The 17,828-nt window shown below is 47.0% G+C and overlaps 1 protein-coding gene across 8 annotated transcripts in view; it reads left to right on the forward strand.

The window, feature by feature from the left end:
- RFX2 (regulatory factor X2) overlaps positions 1-17,828 on the forward strand; it is a 99,248-nt gene that overhangs the window by 34,740 nt on the left and 46,680 nt on the right. For 6 of the 8 annotated variants that reach the window (XM_073803354.1, XM_073803353.1, XM_073803352.1 and 3 more), the window contains exon 2: positions 16,224-16,336. In XM_073803354.1, coding sequence (XP_073659455.1) covers positions 16,232-16,336 — 105 coding nt within the window. In that variant the 5' untranslated portion in view covers positions 16,224-16,231. Of the gene's footprint in view, positions 1-11,252; positions 11,372-16,221; positions 16,337-17,828 lie in introns of those variants that run through there. The other 2 variants (XM_073803351.1, XM_073803355.1) reach the window with 2 other exon arrangements.

Below are 17,828 nucleotides of genomic sequence, written 5' to 3' on the forward strand. Positions count from 1 at the left end.
AGCAGTTCACCTTCAGATAGGGAGCTGAAATACGTAGGCCCAACGTGGATTCACGTAATTCATTCACAAGAACAATGTCAGTCGATTCGTAGCTTCGGTAACTGAGCTAAATTGTAGAAACTTACAAAGCAGAACTCTGAGCCCGTGTTGCAGATATTATTTTGAGTTCTCTTTGGCATGGGGCCTGGGGAGCGATTTCTATGGGAAGGAAACATGGACCCCGCGCGGTACAGACAGTGAGAGACTCGGGGGGTCTTCATAAACTCATGCCTCCTGTTAAAGGAGGACCCTGTTCAGATCCAACTCTGCCACTTCATGCTGTGTGGCCTTGGACTCATGGCTTGACCTCTCTGAGCCTCAGTCTGTTTGTTGTTGTTTCTTAATTGAGGCTGATAAAGGAGTAGTTTCCTGAGAACTGCGATCACACAGGGAACGCGCTGTGCCGGAGTCTGGTGTGGCTGTCATCCCTTTTCTGTTCCACGAGGTCATATTTTATTTATTGAGCACCGGCTGGGATCCAGGCTCGGGGTGGGCACAACCAGTACATCATTCCACCCCTTTCTCGAATAAAGAAGTTGAGGCTTCGGCCACAGTCCCGGCAAGTGACACATGAAGAGTATACAGCCTTTCTCCCTGATGGAGCTCGCAGGCTGGGGAGCGGGAACGGGTCCAGGTGGCCGTTTCTTACAAGTGCTGCGCGGAGCAGGGCTCTCAGGTAGCTAGGATGCACCGTCTTCAGGTCGGAGGGACTGAGCTGCTGCGTGAGCGTGGAGGCCACACGTGTTCCACCGCTCAAGGGCCACAGACCCTTGACATCGTGTCCCGGACCCCCACCTCCGCATTTAGGCTTCCGATAGATAGCCGTCGATTTTGAGTACCCGTGCTGCCCTGAGGCAGATCCAGAGCTTGCAGCGCGAGCCCAAGGGGCAGGGACGGTCAGGGACCTGGTGGAGACCTGAGGACCAAGTTACCAGTTAGATGTGGCCACCAGGCCGAGGGAGGTGCCCGATGGCTCCAACAGCCCAGGGGCTTAGGAAACGCAGAAGCAGCAGCCATCTGGGGGGAAGAAGCTCCCTTTTGGATTTGCTGAGGCACCGGAGCGGCGCCCACGTCTGGGGGGCGTCTGGAAATGGGAACCTGGCTCCGGGGGGAGAGGACCAAGAGGGGCCAGACCAGGGCCCGAGAAGACACTATCAGAGGGAGGAGGAGACCAGAAACGAGGGGTCAGAATCCTAAGGTGCAGCCCAACCACCATGGAGAGGGTTGTGACGACCCTGAAAGCCGGCCCCGAAGCCCCCGACGTGAGGATGCAGAGGGAGGCGGCCTCCCACCCTGGACCAGCGCCGAAACTAAGGCCTGGGGCCCTCGGTGTAGCCCCTCCCCACACCTAGAGCAGAGCTGCAGCCTCCTCTGTGAGGGGCCGGGGAGTGAACCTCCCGGCTTTGCCATCCACGCGGCTCTGCCGCTGTAGCAGGAAGGGCGTCATCAACAAGGAGTAACGGGGGCTTCCCCGGGCTTCCCCGGCGGTCCAGTGGTTAAGACTCCGCGCTTCCAGTGCAGGGGACGCGGGCCCGATCCCTGGTCCAGGAACTAAGATCCCACATGCCAAGCGGTGCAGCCAAAAAATTCTTTAAGAATTTTTTTAATTTCAAAAAATAAACAAGGAGTAATGGGAGCTGAGGAATAGAGGGGTAGAAACGTTGGGTCGGGATCCAGGGATCCTGGCCGGATGGAGGAGGACGTGGGCGGGGGAAGGGGGGGGGGAGTGGAGGGCGGGGTGAGACCAAGAGCTGGGGTGGAGAAGCTGTGTCAGAAAGCGGGGCGACAGGGGGACAATTTCAGAGAGGAATCCCGGGATGAAGTTCTCTGTAGAGAAAAACCTGTATTTTGAGGGTTTTTTCCCCATATGCATGTGTGCAAATATGCAAACATAGGGGTCCCCCCCTTTTTTACTATGAAGATCACTTGTTTTCCTCTGCTGGGACCTTGGACCTAGTCAACCTTCAGTTTAATAGAAACGTTATCTGAAGTAAGAAAAGGGCAACAGTGTCTTAGGAGTGTTTTGAGCCATTTTTTCTCACGTTAGCCTGTGCGGGGCGGGTGTGGACATGTGTATGCGTGTTTATGTATCTGTGTCCCCTATATGTTTCTGTGTGTGCATGTGTGTGTATTCGCAGGGTGGGGGGGGGTGTTGGTACATGTGTATGGGTGTGCATGTGTGTGTGTTGTGGGTGCGTGTGTATATGTGTGTTTGTGTGTACGCGGGTGAGTGTACGACATTCCTCCGGCCCACTCTCTGGGGACAGATAAGAGGCCGATGTGCTGAACTTTGGGGTGCCCCCCACCCTGCCCAACCGGGGGAGAATTTCCATTTCCTGGAACCCAAGTCTTAACGGCGTTATTAAGTGATTACTAATAAGGTATGGAATCGGGGCGGGTGCCTGCCAGGGGCACATGTGCTGGGTGAAAGTGTCAGGGCAGCCTGGGTGGGGTTTTTCTTTAGAATTTTATTTATTTTTTTATACAGCATGTTCTTATTCATTATCCATTTTAGACGTATTAGTGTATATATGTCAATCCCAATCTCCCAATTCATCCCACCACCACCACCACTCCCCCCCCACTTTCCCCCCTTGGTGTCCATACGTTTGTTCTCTACATCTGTGGTTTTTTAATTCACATTTTCCCCTGAATCTGTGACGTTGTCAGTGGCAACTAAAGTCAGACCACATCCCAGACAAGGTAACCATACCTCAGTTTGGACAATTTTTACATTAATAGTCAAATCGTGTTGCTTTAAGAGGAAAGTAAGAGGGTGTTGCCGTGTTACAGTGCGGGGGAGGAAAGGTGGCTGTCCTTGGAGTTCAGAGGGGCCTGTCCCACTCGACCCCGAACCCTGGGACCATGGGACTGGCCGCGGACCTGGCCGCCTCCCACCCCCTGCATTGAGCTTAGAGCCCTCTGAGGGATAGTTCCAGGGCTTGGGTCTGATCTTCTCTCTGCTGGAGAAAGAGGGAAAGCTTGGCTTCCAACAAGAAAACAGGAACAGAAGCCCAGTTCTTACCAAAGAAAAAGGAATTTGAATTCTGAAGATACTTCATTCCAGAGGGACTCGGAGCCAGCTCTGATCCTTCAAAGTCCATGGCTGCAAAAGGAAAAAAAAACACAAAACTGAAAATTAGCTGAGGAATGCCAGGGCGTCCAGAAGGTTTAGGCCAAGAGGGAACAATGGGTCACCCTTGATGTGAGTTGAAATTATGACGATTGCAAAGAGTGGGTAGATTTTAAAGGGTCCAGTCGTTTCCCCCCTCCTTCTGGCCGGATTGCAGCGATTTGGTGCCCAGGTCACCACAGTGCCCTCTTTGTCACTGTCCCCATTCTCAACTTGTCTGTGAGTCCATTGTACCCGAGCGCCGTTTGTCCAGCTCATTTCCCAGAGGCTGCATGTTCCCTGAGAACAGAGCTTCTCAAGCGGGGCGACCCTACCCCACACCCCAGAGATGCTCAGCGGTGCATCAGAGACTCAGGCTTGGGAGGTGCTCTTGGCATCTGGGGGCCAGGGATGCCATCAGCACCCATAGTGCCTGGGCCAGCCCCCCACAGAGAATGACCAGTGGGGACCCTGCATCCGTGCCTACTGGGGGTGGTGCGTGGGAGTGTCCAAGAGAGAAAGGATGTGGTTTCCACCATCATGGAGGGTTAAAGGATCCACTTTTCGGCAAGGAGGAGACGGCCATTTAGTCCTCCAAGCGTACGGGTCTCCTCTGGGTGCCTGGCGCTCAGCAGGGGCCACACGTCAGCAGGGACAGCAGAGAATCTAAACTCCATGTGGCTTGCTCCCTAGACCTGGCCTCAGACTGAAGGGGACCCAAAAGAAAAAAAGGGACCTGATTTTTCTGGTCCCCTTAATAACTGTGGGAATGTCAACACAAGCATCAGACCAGACCCCGGTGTTTGAAACAATTCATGCTCTTGAGAACATTCTGGACTTGTTCCTTCTTGTCCATGGGGAAGAAATGAATTGCTTTCTTGGGGGCCAATGAACCCAGGTGCCATCCAGATGCCACCAAGTACCAGCAGAACATGAACCGATGTCCCGAGGAGGCCATGTGTCTCTCCGCAAAGTAAAAGTAAAAGGCCTGCGTCTCCCCAGAGCGGAAGTTAACTGGCCAATCAGAACGAAGGGAACTAGAAACCCGCCGGGCCGGCTCCCCGCTAATTACCCAGAGATGACATGCTGCTTCCTAAATATGGACCAGACCTATGCAAGGCAGGTGATCCCTCCCCTTGGCACGGGGAGGAACGGGGAATGGAAAGGAGATTGCTTCAGGTCATGGTGAGTCAGCGCTGGACCAGGAACCAGGCCCAGAAATTGCCCTCAGCTTTTTCTGCATTTCCTTTCCCGTCATTGCTGGTTACTAGGTAACCAGAGTATTCTCCCGTAAACAGAAGCCTCTTCCCTTTGTGCCCAGACAGCTTCATTCATGGAGGCCCTGATCCAGGGCTGCAGACCGCGGGTCTCTGCTTGGCCCCCTCACATACACTCAGGAACCCTCGCCCCTGCTCCTGCTGGTGGGTGTTTCTGGGCAGCGTCTCCAGAAGGTCAGCTGTGCCTTCTAAATGCCAGGCCGGCCCAGGAGGGGAAGTGGCACCGTGGCCCTGCGCTTTTCCACTTTATTTCTCAAGTTTGCCCTTATCGTGGACCAGATGGCAAAGGAAATGTGCTCGACTTATAAACAACACGCCGGGCGTGTCTCTGAGCACAAAGAGCTTTGGGCCAACCTGGCCAGGCTGGGCCGTGGGTCGTGTTCCAGGGAGCGGCCGCAGATAGAGTCGGAGAAAGAAGGCTCGGTCCCGGCCTGGGGAAGAAAAAACAGGAGAGAGGACAAGTGACTGTGATAGAACAAGCGGGGAAGACGGCAACGGAATTATTCCTATCACAAGTTCAAGTTCAAGTTCAGAGCAGAAGTGCAGCCGCCCAAGGTGATTGGGATCACCGAGGAGCCTGACCCAGCTGACCAGGGAAAAGGAAAAGCAGAGGACTTCACGTTGCGTGTGGCTGCCGGTTGCCCTTGTCCTCACGGGCGGGCCACCTCCGCGCTGCCCCAGGAGTCACCCTGATCCCGCCTCACACCTTCCAGAAGGACTCCCGAAACGACTGGTCTCCTCTTCAAGGGCTGCTAGCCCAGCAAACCAGCACATGTGGAGAAAGGCAGAAGCTTGCGCTTATTCTTTGTGGCTGAAAGCTAATAGCCGGATGGGTTTTTTTGTTTAACTTTCTATTTTGGAAATTTCAAACATCAACAAAACCCACCCACAGGATAATGAACCCTGTGTAGTCACCACCCGCCTCTTACAGTTATCAGCATCCTGCATCTTGCACCACCTATACCAAAAACCACTCCCCATCCTCTGCTCGTTACTTAAGGTTTTTTAGGTTAAGGTTTACAGACCGGGAATTCCCTGGCAGTCCAGTGGGTAGGACTCAGTGCTTCCACTGCCAGGGGCCGGGTTCGATCCCTGGTCGGGGAACTAAGATCCCGAAAGCTGCACGGCGCGACCAAAAAAAAAAAGATTTACAGACAATAAATGTGAAAATCTTAGCTGTCCAGTTTTGACAGATGGATATTCCACGTAATGCACACCCTATCACATAGAGAACGTGACCATCCACCTCTCTCAAAGTTTCCCCCATCCCTTCCTAAGTCAATCCCTGCACCCACACTCTTTCTGATTTTTTTTAACCTTGGGTTAATTAGCTTTGCCCATCCTGTATTATGTGTATACTCTTTCGGATCCATCTTCTTTCACTCAGCGTAATGATTTTGAGATTCACCTGTGTGTTACGTTTCTCAGTAGTTCATAATTTTCTGTCAATGAATAGTTGTTCCCCATCAGCTTTTTGGCTGTGTGTGTGGGTGTGTTTAATGGTTGGGGGATTACACTATGCGTCATTAACTTAATGAAACAGTCTGCAGTTTCTCACCCATTCTTCTGCTAATGCATATTGGGGTTATTTCTCCTTTTTGTCAAGAAAACTGCTACGAACATGCTTATATAGGTTTTTTGAAGACATATGTTTCCATTTCTCCTGGATAAACATCCAGGAGAGGAATTCTGGGTTAAAGGGTACGTTTGACTTGCTAGAAGACTGCCAAACCTTTTTTCCACTGTGGTGTATCATTTTACATCCCCACAAGTGTGTGAGAGTTACAATTTCTCCATGTGCTCACAACATTGGTCGTTGTCCGATATTTTTATTTTAGCCATTCTAGTGAGTGGCATCTCATTGCAGTTTTAGTTTGCAGCTCCCTGGTATCTATCGAGGTTGAGTACTATTTCATATCCTTTTGGGGCATCTGTATACCTTTATGAAGTGCCTATCCGAGTTTTTTGCTCATTAGGTTGTCTTCTTATTATTGAGTTGTAGGAGATTTTTATATACTGTGGCTAAAAGCCCTTTTTATATACTGTGGATAAAAGCCCTTGTATTCCAGATACAAGTTATGCAAATATTTTCTCCCAGACTGTGGCTTACCAATTTGGGTTCTTAGTGAAATCCTTTAATGAGCAGAAGTTTTAAATTTTGATGAAATCTAATGTATCAAGTTTTTTCTTTTATGTTCATTACTTTCTGCACCCTGTCTAAGTAACCTTTGCTTACACCCCTGTTTTCTCGTAGTAGTTTTATAGTTTTAGCTTTTATGTGTAAGTCTGTGATCTAACTCAAAATCATTTTTGTGTATGGCATGAGGTAGGGATAGAGGTTCATTTGTTTTTTTCTTCCCATGTGGATATATCATTTGTTTAAGAGACTACCTTTCCTTGTTGAATTGCCTTGACACCTTTGTCAAAAATAACTGAGGAGGAAAAGAGCTGGGGCTTCATTAGAAAAAAAACAATTGACAACATAAGTATGGGTTATAGTGGTTATATATTGCTGGATTTGATTTATTATTTTTTGTTATGATTTTTGCCTATGTGCTCATGAGAGATATTGGTTTAAATACTTTTCTTGTAATATCTTTATCAAGTTTTGGTATCAGGGTTTTTGCTGACCTCATGAAATGAGTTGTGAAGTATTCCTTTCTCTATTTGCTGATGGAATTTGTGTGATAATTCCTTCTTCAGTGTTTGATATCATTCACCAGTGACACTGTTTGTGCCTAGAGTTTTTTTTTGTAGGAAGGTTTTCAATAATGTATTCAGTTTCCTTGTTAGGTGTATGACATGCATATTTCCTATTTCATCTTGTGGCAGTTTTGGTGTGTAGTGTTTGTTTGATCTAAATTACTGAATTTATTGGCTAAAGTTGTTCATAGTAGTTCCTTACTATCATTTTGATTTGTTTGTCGAGGTGTATCTCATTTCATTCCTGACATTGGCAATTTGTGTGTTTTTCTTTTCTCTTTCGTTCTTGTATAGGGAGTTTTCAATCTTTTCTTTTTTTTCTATGATTTTTTTTGTGTGTGTGTGGTACGCGGGCCTCTCACTGCTGTGGCCTCTCCCGTTGCAGAGCACAGGCCCTGGACGTGCAGGCTCAGCGGCCATGGCTCACGGGCCCAGCCGCTCCGCGGCATGTGGGATCCTCCCGGACCGGGGCACGAACCTGCGTCCCCTACATCGGCAGGCGGACTCCCAACCACTGCGCCACCAGGGAAGCCCCTCTATGATTTTTTTAAAGAGAAGTTTTAGGTTCATAGAAAAATTGAAAGGAAGGTACAGAAATTTCCTGTATATTCTCTGCCTTCACACATGCATAACCTGCCCTGTTATCAACATCCCTCACCAGATGGTACATTTGTTAGAGTTGATAAACCTACACTAACAAGTCATTATCACCCGAAGTCCATACTTTACACTAGGGTTCACTCTTGGTGTTGTACTTTCTATGGATTTGGACAAATGTATGGTATTGTACAGAGCATTTTCACTGCCCTAAGGATCCTCTGTGCTCCTATCCATTCCTCCTTCCACCAACTCCTGGCATCCGCTGATCTTTTTGCTGTCTCCATGGTTTTTCCTTTTCCAGAATGTCACATAGTTGGAATCACACAGTATGTATGCGTTTACTTTCACTTAGTACAATTAACCCTTGAACATCACAGGTTTGAACTGCATGGGTCCACTTATTTGTAGATTTTTTTCAATAAATGCATAGTACAGTACTGCACAGTCTTTGGTTGGTTCAATTATGCAGAAATGTGGATATGGAGGGCCGACTGTGAAGTTATACTCAGATTTTTGACTGCACGTGGAGTGGCGGGTATCAGTGCCCTTAACCCCGAGTTGTTCGAGGGTCACTGTAATGTGTATTTATGTTTCCTTCATGTCTTTTCATAGCTTGATAGCTCATTTCTTTTTTGAAGAAATTTCAGTTTTGGGAGTTGCCTGGTGGCCCTGTGGTTAGAATTCCAGGCTTTCCCTGCCATGGCCCGGGTTCAGTCCCTGGTCGGGGAAACAAGATCCTGCAAACTCTGCAGCATGACCAAAAAAAAAAAAAAAAAAGTAAAAAGTAAAAAGAAGGAAACAATAAAGGAGAAATTAATGACATTTTTAAAAACCTCTCCAAACAACAGAGAAAATGAACCAAAGCAAAATTTCCTCAAAACTGAAATTTCTTTTCTTTTTTTCTTAGTTCCCCCACCAGGGATTGAACCTGGACCCTGGCAGTGAAAGCACCAAGTCCTAACCACTGGACCACCAGGGAATTCCCCCTTCTTTTTACTTAATTTAAGTTTAATTTGCTTGTCTTTTTAGAGATTCCTAAGGTTGACAACTTAATGATTAATTTTAAGCCTTTCTTTTAATATAAGTTTATAGAGCTAACCATTTCCCTCTAAGCACTGCTTTAGGTGCATCCCACAAACTTTGATATGTCATGTTTTCATTGTCATTTAGTTCAGAATATTTTAAATTTCTCTTGTGGTTTATTCTTTGACCTGTGGGTTATTTTAGAAGCATATTTTTTATTTTTAAAATATTTTGGCATTTTTCTGGATATCTTATTGATCTCTAATTGATTCCATTATGCTCAAAGTACATACATGCTCTGTATAATTTCATTCTTTTGAAATGTATTGAGACTTGCTTTATGTCCCAGAACATGACCCATCTTTGTGAATAGTTCATGTTCATTTGAGAAGAAAGTGCAGGTTTGGGTGCTTGTGTTCTATAAATGTTAATTAGCTCATTGTGGTTGGTAGTGTCACTCAGATATGCTATATCTTTATTGGAACTTTTGTTTAGTTCCTGTCAAAATAACTGAGAGAAGGGTGTTTAAAGTGTCCAACTATGATTACTTATTCATTGATTTTTCCTTTAGTTCTGTTTTGAAGTTGTATTACTAGGTGCACACACATCTGTAATGATTATGTCATCCTGATAAATTGATAATTTTATGATGAAATGTTCATCATTATCTCTAGCAATGTTCTTTGCCTTGAAGTCAATTTTGTCTGATCATTATAGCCAGTCTAACCTTCTTAACATTAGCATTTGCATGGCTTACCTTTTTCCATCCCATTATTTTCCACCTATGTATGCCTTTATATTTAAAGAGGGTTTCTTTAGACAGCATATAATGCAATCTTGTCTTTTATCCAGGCTGACCATGTCTGCCTTTTCATTCAAGTGTTCACTCTATTTACATGTAATGTAATTATTAATATGTCTGGATAGAGGAAACCCATTTTGCTATTTGTTTCATCTGCTTTTTGTTCTTCATTTCCTGCCTTCTTTGGGGATAATCAGTTATGTTTAGTATTTCATTTTATTCCTCTATTAATTTTTTAGCTATGTCTTTTTGTATTTTTTAGAGGTTACTTCAGGGTTTACAATATGCATCTTTATCACAAACTAGGTAGAGTTTTTACTACATCATGTAAAATACAAGAACCTTGCATGTGTAATTCCATTTATCCTCCCATTCCTTTGTGCTATTATTGTTATATAGATTATATCTACATATATTATAAATCCCACAAGAGAATGTTATAAATTTTAAAAAATAGATATAGACATTTTAAAGAAATTAAGAGAAGGAAAGAAAACAATACAGTCTTTTACAATTACCCACATATTTATCATTTCAAGTGATCTTTATTCCTTCATATACATCCCAGTTTACCATTTGGTGTTATTTCCCTCCATCCTGAAGAACTTCCTTTTGCATTTCTTATAGTATAGGCAGCAAAATTTCTCAGGTTTTTGTTTAGCATAAAGTGTCTTTATTTTCACCTTCCTTTTTTTTTTTTTTTTTTTTTTGCGGTAGGTGGGCCTCTCACTGTTGTGGCCTCTCCCGTTGCGGAGCACAGGCTCTGGGCACGCAGGCTCAGCCACCATGGCTCACGGGCCCAGCCACTCCGCGGCACGTGGGATCTTCCCTGATGGGGGCACGAACCTGTGTCCCCTGCACCGGCAGGCGGACTCTCAACCCCTGCGCCACCAGGGAAGCCCTCACCTTTCTTTTAAGAATAGCATTGCTGGATATAGAATTCTGGGTTGACAAGGTTTTTTTCCCCAACACATTAAAGATGTCATTTCATTGTTTTCTGGTTGCCATTGTTACTGATGAGAAGTTGGTTATCATCCATGCTATTGTTCCCTTGAAATATAGTATGTAGTTTTCTCTTGCTGCTTTAAAGATTATCTTTTTATTTTTTTATTTTAGCAGTTTAACCACGACACACCTAAGTTGATTTTCTTTGTATTTATCTTTCTTGGGGTTTGTTGAACTTCAGGGACCTGTAAGTTGATGTCTTGCACCAAATTTAAGAGATGTTTGGCCATTCTTCAAATCTATCTTTTTTTTCCTTTCCCATTCTCTCCTTTTCTTCTGGTATTTCAGTTACATGTATATTAGGTTGCATGTTCTGTTTTTTGTGGGGTTTTTTCTTTAACTTTTTTTCTCTCAGTTCTTCAAATTGATTGATCTATCTTCAAGTTCAATGACTCTTCCTTCTGTCATCTCTAATCAGCTGTGAAGCATATCCAGTGAAATTTCCATTTTAGTTATTTTGCTTTACAGCTCCAGAATTTCTATTTGGTTCTTTTTTTAAATTTTCTCTTCTTCTGTTGAGATTCCCATACATTCGTTCATTGTGCATATAACTTCCTTTAAATTCTTGAGCTTATTTTCAGTAGCTGCTTTATCTGCATCACCTGGATTATCTTGGTTTGGTTGTAATTGACTCCTTTTGTTTGTTTGTTTTCCTTGGGTATGAATCACCATTTCCTATTTCTTCTCATAGCTCGTGGTCTTTCTTGGGTCCTGGACATCATGAATGATATGTTGGAGAGTCTCTGGATTCTGCTGTGTTTCCCCTGCTGGCATTTAACTTGGCTGGACTCAAACTCTGCCCCTCCTGCAGTGAGTAGCAGCTGAAATCTCCACATAGTTTTTTCATCTTTGAACTGCCAGTTTTTCTCCAAGACCCCCATGACTCCCCCACATGTGTGGCTTCTAGCCAGTTGGCTAAAGATTTGGGTGGACCTTATAGTCGAATTTGGGGGTTCACCTGCTGTGTGGCTCTGTTTCTTCCCCCACACACACAACATTGTGAACTCTCTCCTCTGACACTTCAAGATGACCAGGCTGATGCTTTCTGCCACCCAAGCATTTGTGGACTGGGGTGTGCCACCAAGCAAAAAGCCAGAGTCACCAACCAGTCTGACAGTGGTCTTTCAAGGGTGGACTCCCTGGCAGTGTCTGCCTGCTTTGGTCACCCCCTGGTGTCTTTAAATAGTTGCTTTAAAAAAAAATACTTTGCCCAGATTTTGTAATTGTTATCTGCAGGAGGGTTAGTCCAACCAATCTGCTCCACCATTACTGAAAGTCAGTGATCTTTTGTATGCCTTTTTTTTTTTTTTTTTTTTTTTTGCAGTACACGGGCCTCTCACTGTTGTGGCCTCTTCCGTTGCGGAGCACAGGCTCCGGACGCGCAGGCTCAGCGGCCATGGCTCACGGGCCCAGCCGCTCCGCGGCACGTGGGATCTTCCCGGACCGGGGCACGAACCCATGTCCCCTGCATCAGCAGGCGGACTCTCAACCATTGCGCCACCAGGGAAGCCCTGTATGCCTTTTAAAAAACATTTTTTGGGACTTCCCTGGTGGTCCAGTGGTTAAGACTTACCCTTCCAACGCAGGGGGTATGGGTTTGATCCCTGGTCGGGGCTAAGATCCCACATGCCCCGCGGCCAAAAAACCGAAACATAAAACAGAAGAAACATTGTAACAAATCCAATAAAGACTTTAAAAATGGTCCACATCCAAAAAATCTTTTAAAAATACATATAAAAGCCTTTTTTTTTTTTTTTCTGAGGTACGCGGGCCTCTCACTGTTGTGGTCTCTCCCGCTGCAGAGCACAGGCTCCGGACGCGTAGGCTCAGCGGCCATGGCTTACGGGCCCAGCCGCTCCGCGGCATGTGGGATCCTCCCGGACCGGGGCACGAACCCGTGTCCCCTGCATCGGCAGGCGGACTCTCAACCACTGCGCCACCAGGGAAGCCCTAAAAGCATTTTTTTTTTTAAACCTAAACTTTGATGTGCTCAGAACCCTTGATTAATAGACCCAAATAAAACATTTTTTCAGGAAACTGGATCAGCTCTTGTGCAACCTACAATCTTGATTATCTTAGGAAGGATTCCACATTCTCCGTAGATGGGCCTGTTGTGTGTTCATATATTAGAGCAGCCAGGCTGTCCCACACAGCGTCTGTCAGTCTGTCTGTCTGATCCTAGCGTCAAGGAATGAATCGGGGAGCAGAACAGTCGGTCTCAAAAGGTCATTACCTTTTCCAGAAGGGTCTTAGTTACCCCTGAAATAACCAGGTAGATCGTACATTTTCTGAAACCTTTATGAACCTATTTGTATTTCCTAGCTGTACTGCCTCTTGAAATAACAATTCTGTGTATTATTATGTTTTATAAAGTGCTTTCATAGACTCTCACTATCTGAAATGCTATGTGTAAATTTTTATAATTCAGTATCAGATGTAATACTAAGGCGTTACTAAAGTGTTTATTCATTTGATAAATATGTGTCAGCTGCCTGAGTTGGGCCTGGCACAGAAGCAGGACACCAAACCTTGCAGGATGCACCGTAGGGACCCCTGTGTGAGTTTCCTAGGGCTGCCATTCAAAGTACCACAGACTGGGTGGCTTGAGACAACAAAAAATTATCCTCTTACAGTTCTGGAGACTAGAAAGTGTCAAGAGGGCCATGATCCCTCTAGGGGAGGATCTTCCAGCTCTGGTGGCCCCGGCAAGCCTTGGCATTCCTTGGCCTGTAGCTGCGTCACTCCAGTCTCTGCCCCCATTGTCACATGGCCTTCTTCCTTGTGTGTCTTTTCTGTCTGTTACAAGAACACTGTCACTGGATTTAGGGCCCACCCTCATCCAGTATGATCTCACCTTAAGCCTTTGCTTGAGTACATCTGCAAAGACATTATTTCCAAATAAGGTCACATTCTGAGATTCCACGTTGACATGAATTTGGGGGTCGGGGGGGACACTATTCAACCCACCACAGCTCCCCAAAGTCATCTGTGCCCAAACTCCCATCCTAAGTTTTAAGGGCTACACCTGGCTTCTGGGGTTCCGGGATTCAATCAGTTTTCTTTTTGACTTGGCAAGCTTCGGGAAGACCACTGCTGGCATTTCAGACCAGTGTCTGATACTTGCGTTTGTCTTTAAATGTCAACAGCTCCACCCTCCACACAGTTTGAGTCGCCCTCCGGGGCTCCTCCAGTCCTGTCACGTTGGTGAGACGTGGCCACGAGAACTAGGCGCTGGATCAAGGGCCTGTGGCCTCAGGCTTTGATTCCAGACAGTGTAGTTTTTCTCCCAACCTTCCAAAACCATGTCACTTTATTAAACCCAAATTATATGGACCAGGGACTTCCCTGGTGGTCCAGTGGTTAGGACCCCACACTTCCACTGCTTGGGGACCCAGGTTTGATCCCTGGTCAGGGACCTAAGATCCTGCATGCCGCGTGGTGCAGAAAAAAAAAAAAATTATATGGACCAGTGACCAGCAGCCATGGCCTATGGGCCAAACCTGGCCTGTCACCTGTTTCTATAAATAAAGTTTTATTAGAACACAGCCAGGATCATTCGTTCACATGTCAGCCATTTTTGCTCCTGTGCTATGATCGCAAAGTCTAGTAGTTGTTAACAGAGACCAGGTGGGCCCGAAAGTATCTGGTCCTTTACAGAAAAAGGTTGCTGACTCTGGTCTAAACGATACACACTAAGCAGTGTGATAGACAGACAGTGCATGCTGGTCAGCAGTGTGTTAGCCTCACTTGCGTTCTGGAAGGTGTGTTCTGGCCACGCTAAGCACAGCATGGGCCCACTGTCTATCCCAACACTCACAGGTTCTCCCTGTTTGCATAAGACTTCAACTGTGGAACAAGGGACTGGTCTCAGCAAAGTCAGCCTGCTCACTTTCTCACCAGTGGATTCGTTTCATGGAGAGTTCTAATCCATTTCCTCCTAGTGCCGCTGAAGGTACCTGCTTCCTGGCTTCAGATGGGAACAGAGTGGTGCAGAGTGGGCAAAGGACTGGTTTAAAACGGTCAGAGAAAACCATAAACAAGAGACCTCGATTAAGCAGGTTCCAGCAGGATAATTCCAAAGGCCAGTTCCATCAGGAAGGCAGAGAATGTTGGAGACCCAGGAAACGTTTGCACGATTAGAAATTCGCACCCTCCTCCTCTTTCTTTTCCTCCTCCTCTCCCTCTTCCTCCGAAAGAGTCGAAGAATGTAGGAGGCACCTGTCACCGCATGGCTCTGGGGACATCTGGTGGTGAGAACCAAGGCAAGGTCACGAGAAAGAGAAAAATGCCACAGGCACCGCCAGGGTCCATCCAGTGGTTCTTGTGGCACCAAAGGCGTTTGGGAGGGGGATGGGGGAGTCCTGGGAGAGTCAGTAAAGATGGGATTGAGGCAACACTCTCAGATCAAACACACACACACATCTTTCTGCTTCCCTTAGGCAAATTATTTTCATCTATTATCAGTTTATATTCTTTTAAAAAGGATTTGAAAAAAATTCTCCACCCATTATTGGAGGTGGGGACTCTTGGGGCTGTAGAGAAACATATATCAAAGCTCTGGCCGTAGGTCCTGGGCACCGTGGTATGTGCCATGCTGTCCAGGCCTCCCTGGGGGTCAGGAGCTGGGAGACTTCACTCCTGGGGGGATGTGCTCAGAGCCGCAGCCAGGACGGGACAGGGATGGGGACAGGTGTGTGTGACCACAAAACCACCTCTATGCAGTTTGCGGATTGAACTGCTTCTCCAAAGACTTAAGGTAGCCAGTGTTTATTAAAAAGTGAACAGGGTTTGACTTTCAGCATTTTCCTGGAGTGACTATCGTCTGCCACTGCGTGCTGAGATTAAATGAATCTTGGTGGAGAATTTTTAAATTACCTTCTTGAAAGATATCTACACCTGGCTGCAGAGAAACGTACTCGTCTGCTTTCTCATGGGCAAAGGAGCAGAAGGCACTTTTTCTTATTGCTGAAATGCCTGAGGATTTTTCTCCAGCCCCAAGGGATGAGCCATTTCTTTCTCTGCTGTCACCTTTTTTCTCCCTAAACCAGTGATTCTTAACCAGCGTTGAATCCATCCCCCCCACCGCCCCCCAGGGACACTGGGCAATGTCTGGCGACATCTGTGGTGGTCGCGACTGGGCGTGCTCCTGGCATCAAGTGGGTGGGGCCCGGGATGCCGCTCCGCCCCACACAGGGCCCAGGATGGTCCCGCAGAACGTGAATGACCTGCCCAGTGGCAGCAGTGCCGAGGGGGAGACCCTGCCCTAGGAGGATGCGCTTATAGTTTGGGGTGCAGTAGCTCCGCAGATGGCCAGCATCCCCCAGGAGCTTTTGGTTTTGTCGGTAAACGAGTAAAGAAGTCGTATGAGCCCGATCAGATCGGAAAGGGGGAGCTGTTGTCCCCTGCATTCAGGAATTCCTGCAGAGCTATTTTTTCGGGTTTATATTTGGACAAACATCCCCGGCCCCCTCCCTTCTCTCTTCTTATGGAACAGCTGTGCAACCTCTTCCCCGCTTCCCCTTCCTTACCTAGTCTGGCCAGGATCCCCGCATTTGGACTTGGAAGACTGCAGGTCATTACCGCTCGCCTATCGTGTATGTTGCCTCTTTGGGCTTCGTGAAGACAGCCCTGCCCCACTCACTCTCTCTCCGCCTCTCTTTAGAACTGAGCATGCAGAATTCAGAGGGTGGATCGGATTCGCCGGCTTCCGTGGCTCTGTGTCCCTCGTCAGCAGCCCAGGCGCCTGTGGCCCAGCCTGTGCCAGCCTCGCCACAGGTAAGGGACCAGCCGCCTGCCGCTCAGGCCGCTCCGGGAAAACCAGCGCAGCCAGGGTGGGGATGCGTCCACCTTGGTTTTGAAAAACATTTGAATCAGCAGAGCGGGGAATCTCTATTTTTCTGAACTGACTTCTCAGCTCCACGGCTGCTGCTGTTGCAACGCACCCTCATTTTCCTTCCTCACCCCATGTTATTAGACTTTTTCACTGTTTGTTGTAAAATGGTCCCACCAAGGGATCGATGATGCAAACTCACAAAGAAAGCCCTTCCCCGACTTTGATTTAGTCCATTCTTATTTGCTAGTGGTAGTTTTCTTGTACATTGGAAATGACCCTTCTACACAGAAAGCCTTTCTATCCATAAGGCAAAAGAGAAGTGAGAATTCTTAGGATTTGGTTCATTAATTGAATCTAGTATTAGAATCGGTATATTCTTTAAAATTTGCAGAGAGAGAATTTTCACATTAAGGCTCTCCCAACTTCTAGATTTCTATAGTGGATTGAAATACACCATTAAGTAGACATAAACATAAAATTAGTGACATAAATCTACCAGAAACCGAAGGTAACAGAACAGACCAAAATCATAGACATGTGCAGAGGTCCACTGTGGCCACGTGATCATCTATGATTTACAAATCTAAAAGTTAGGAGCACGACAGAAAGAATTGATTATGGCAAACAAACAAACAAACAAAAAAACCCCAAAAAAACGTAATTCAGCAAAAGCCAAGAGGCAAACATCAAAGCTGTTTATTCAGTTTAGAATGTGTAGTTGGACATGTTCAGCAGTTATTTCTTGGAAGTGTGGCGGCCCCAGCATGGGTGCCAAGAGGGCGTGATCACTTGCAGTGTGGTCTAATTGATTGTTTCCTTGCCCACTGAGCCCGATGCGTGAGCCCTCCACCCCATGGAGCCCTCCACCCTCTCACCAAACCCCCGTCTCAGGCGCCCCTGGGCCTGGGTGGCGGCTGCCTTCACTGTAGCGGCTGCAGGCTGACTGGTCCCAGGGTCCTGCCATGGCCACCGTGTACATCCCAGGCTCCAGGGCTCCAGTCCCTGATGGAGATGGATCCAGCCCCGCACCCCCTGCCTCGATGGTTGTGTCCCCGCCCCCGTCGGGCACGTCTCTCGCCTGCAGTCTGCACTGCACTCCCTAAACAGTGAGCACCCAGTTCATCCCCAGTAAGGGGCGTTCTTGCTCCCACTGTCCCCATGATGCACTCTTCCTGCTTCCGCTCTCAGCCCTGGCCATCCACCAGGACTTCCCACCACAGTGGGCGTGTTCTGCCACCAGCCCCACCAGGCTCCGAGCACTGGCAATGTAGCCAGTGCCGCTGAGGAACTGAATTCTGTAATTCATTTAAATGGAAGTAAATTTCAGCGTCCACAGAGCTACGCAGCTAGTAGCTTCCGTATTGGACAGCTCAGCTTTGGAGTGTGTGCGTGTATACCCTTAATATTCTTATTTATTTGAGGTGAAATTCACAT

This window comes from Tursiops truncatus, chromosome 3 (genome assembly GCF_011762595.2).
Source record: "Tursiops truncatus isolate mTurTru1 chromosome 3, mTurTru1.mat.Y, whole genome shotgun sequence".
Lineage (NCBI taxonomy): Eukaryota > Metazoa > Chordata > Mammalia > Artiodactyla > Delphinidae > Tursiops > Tursiops truncatus.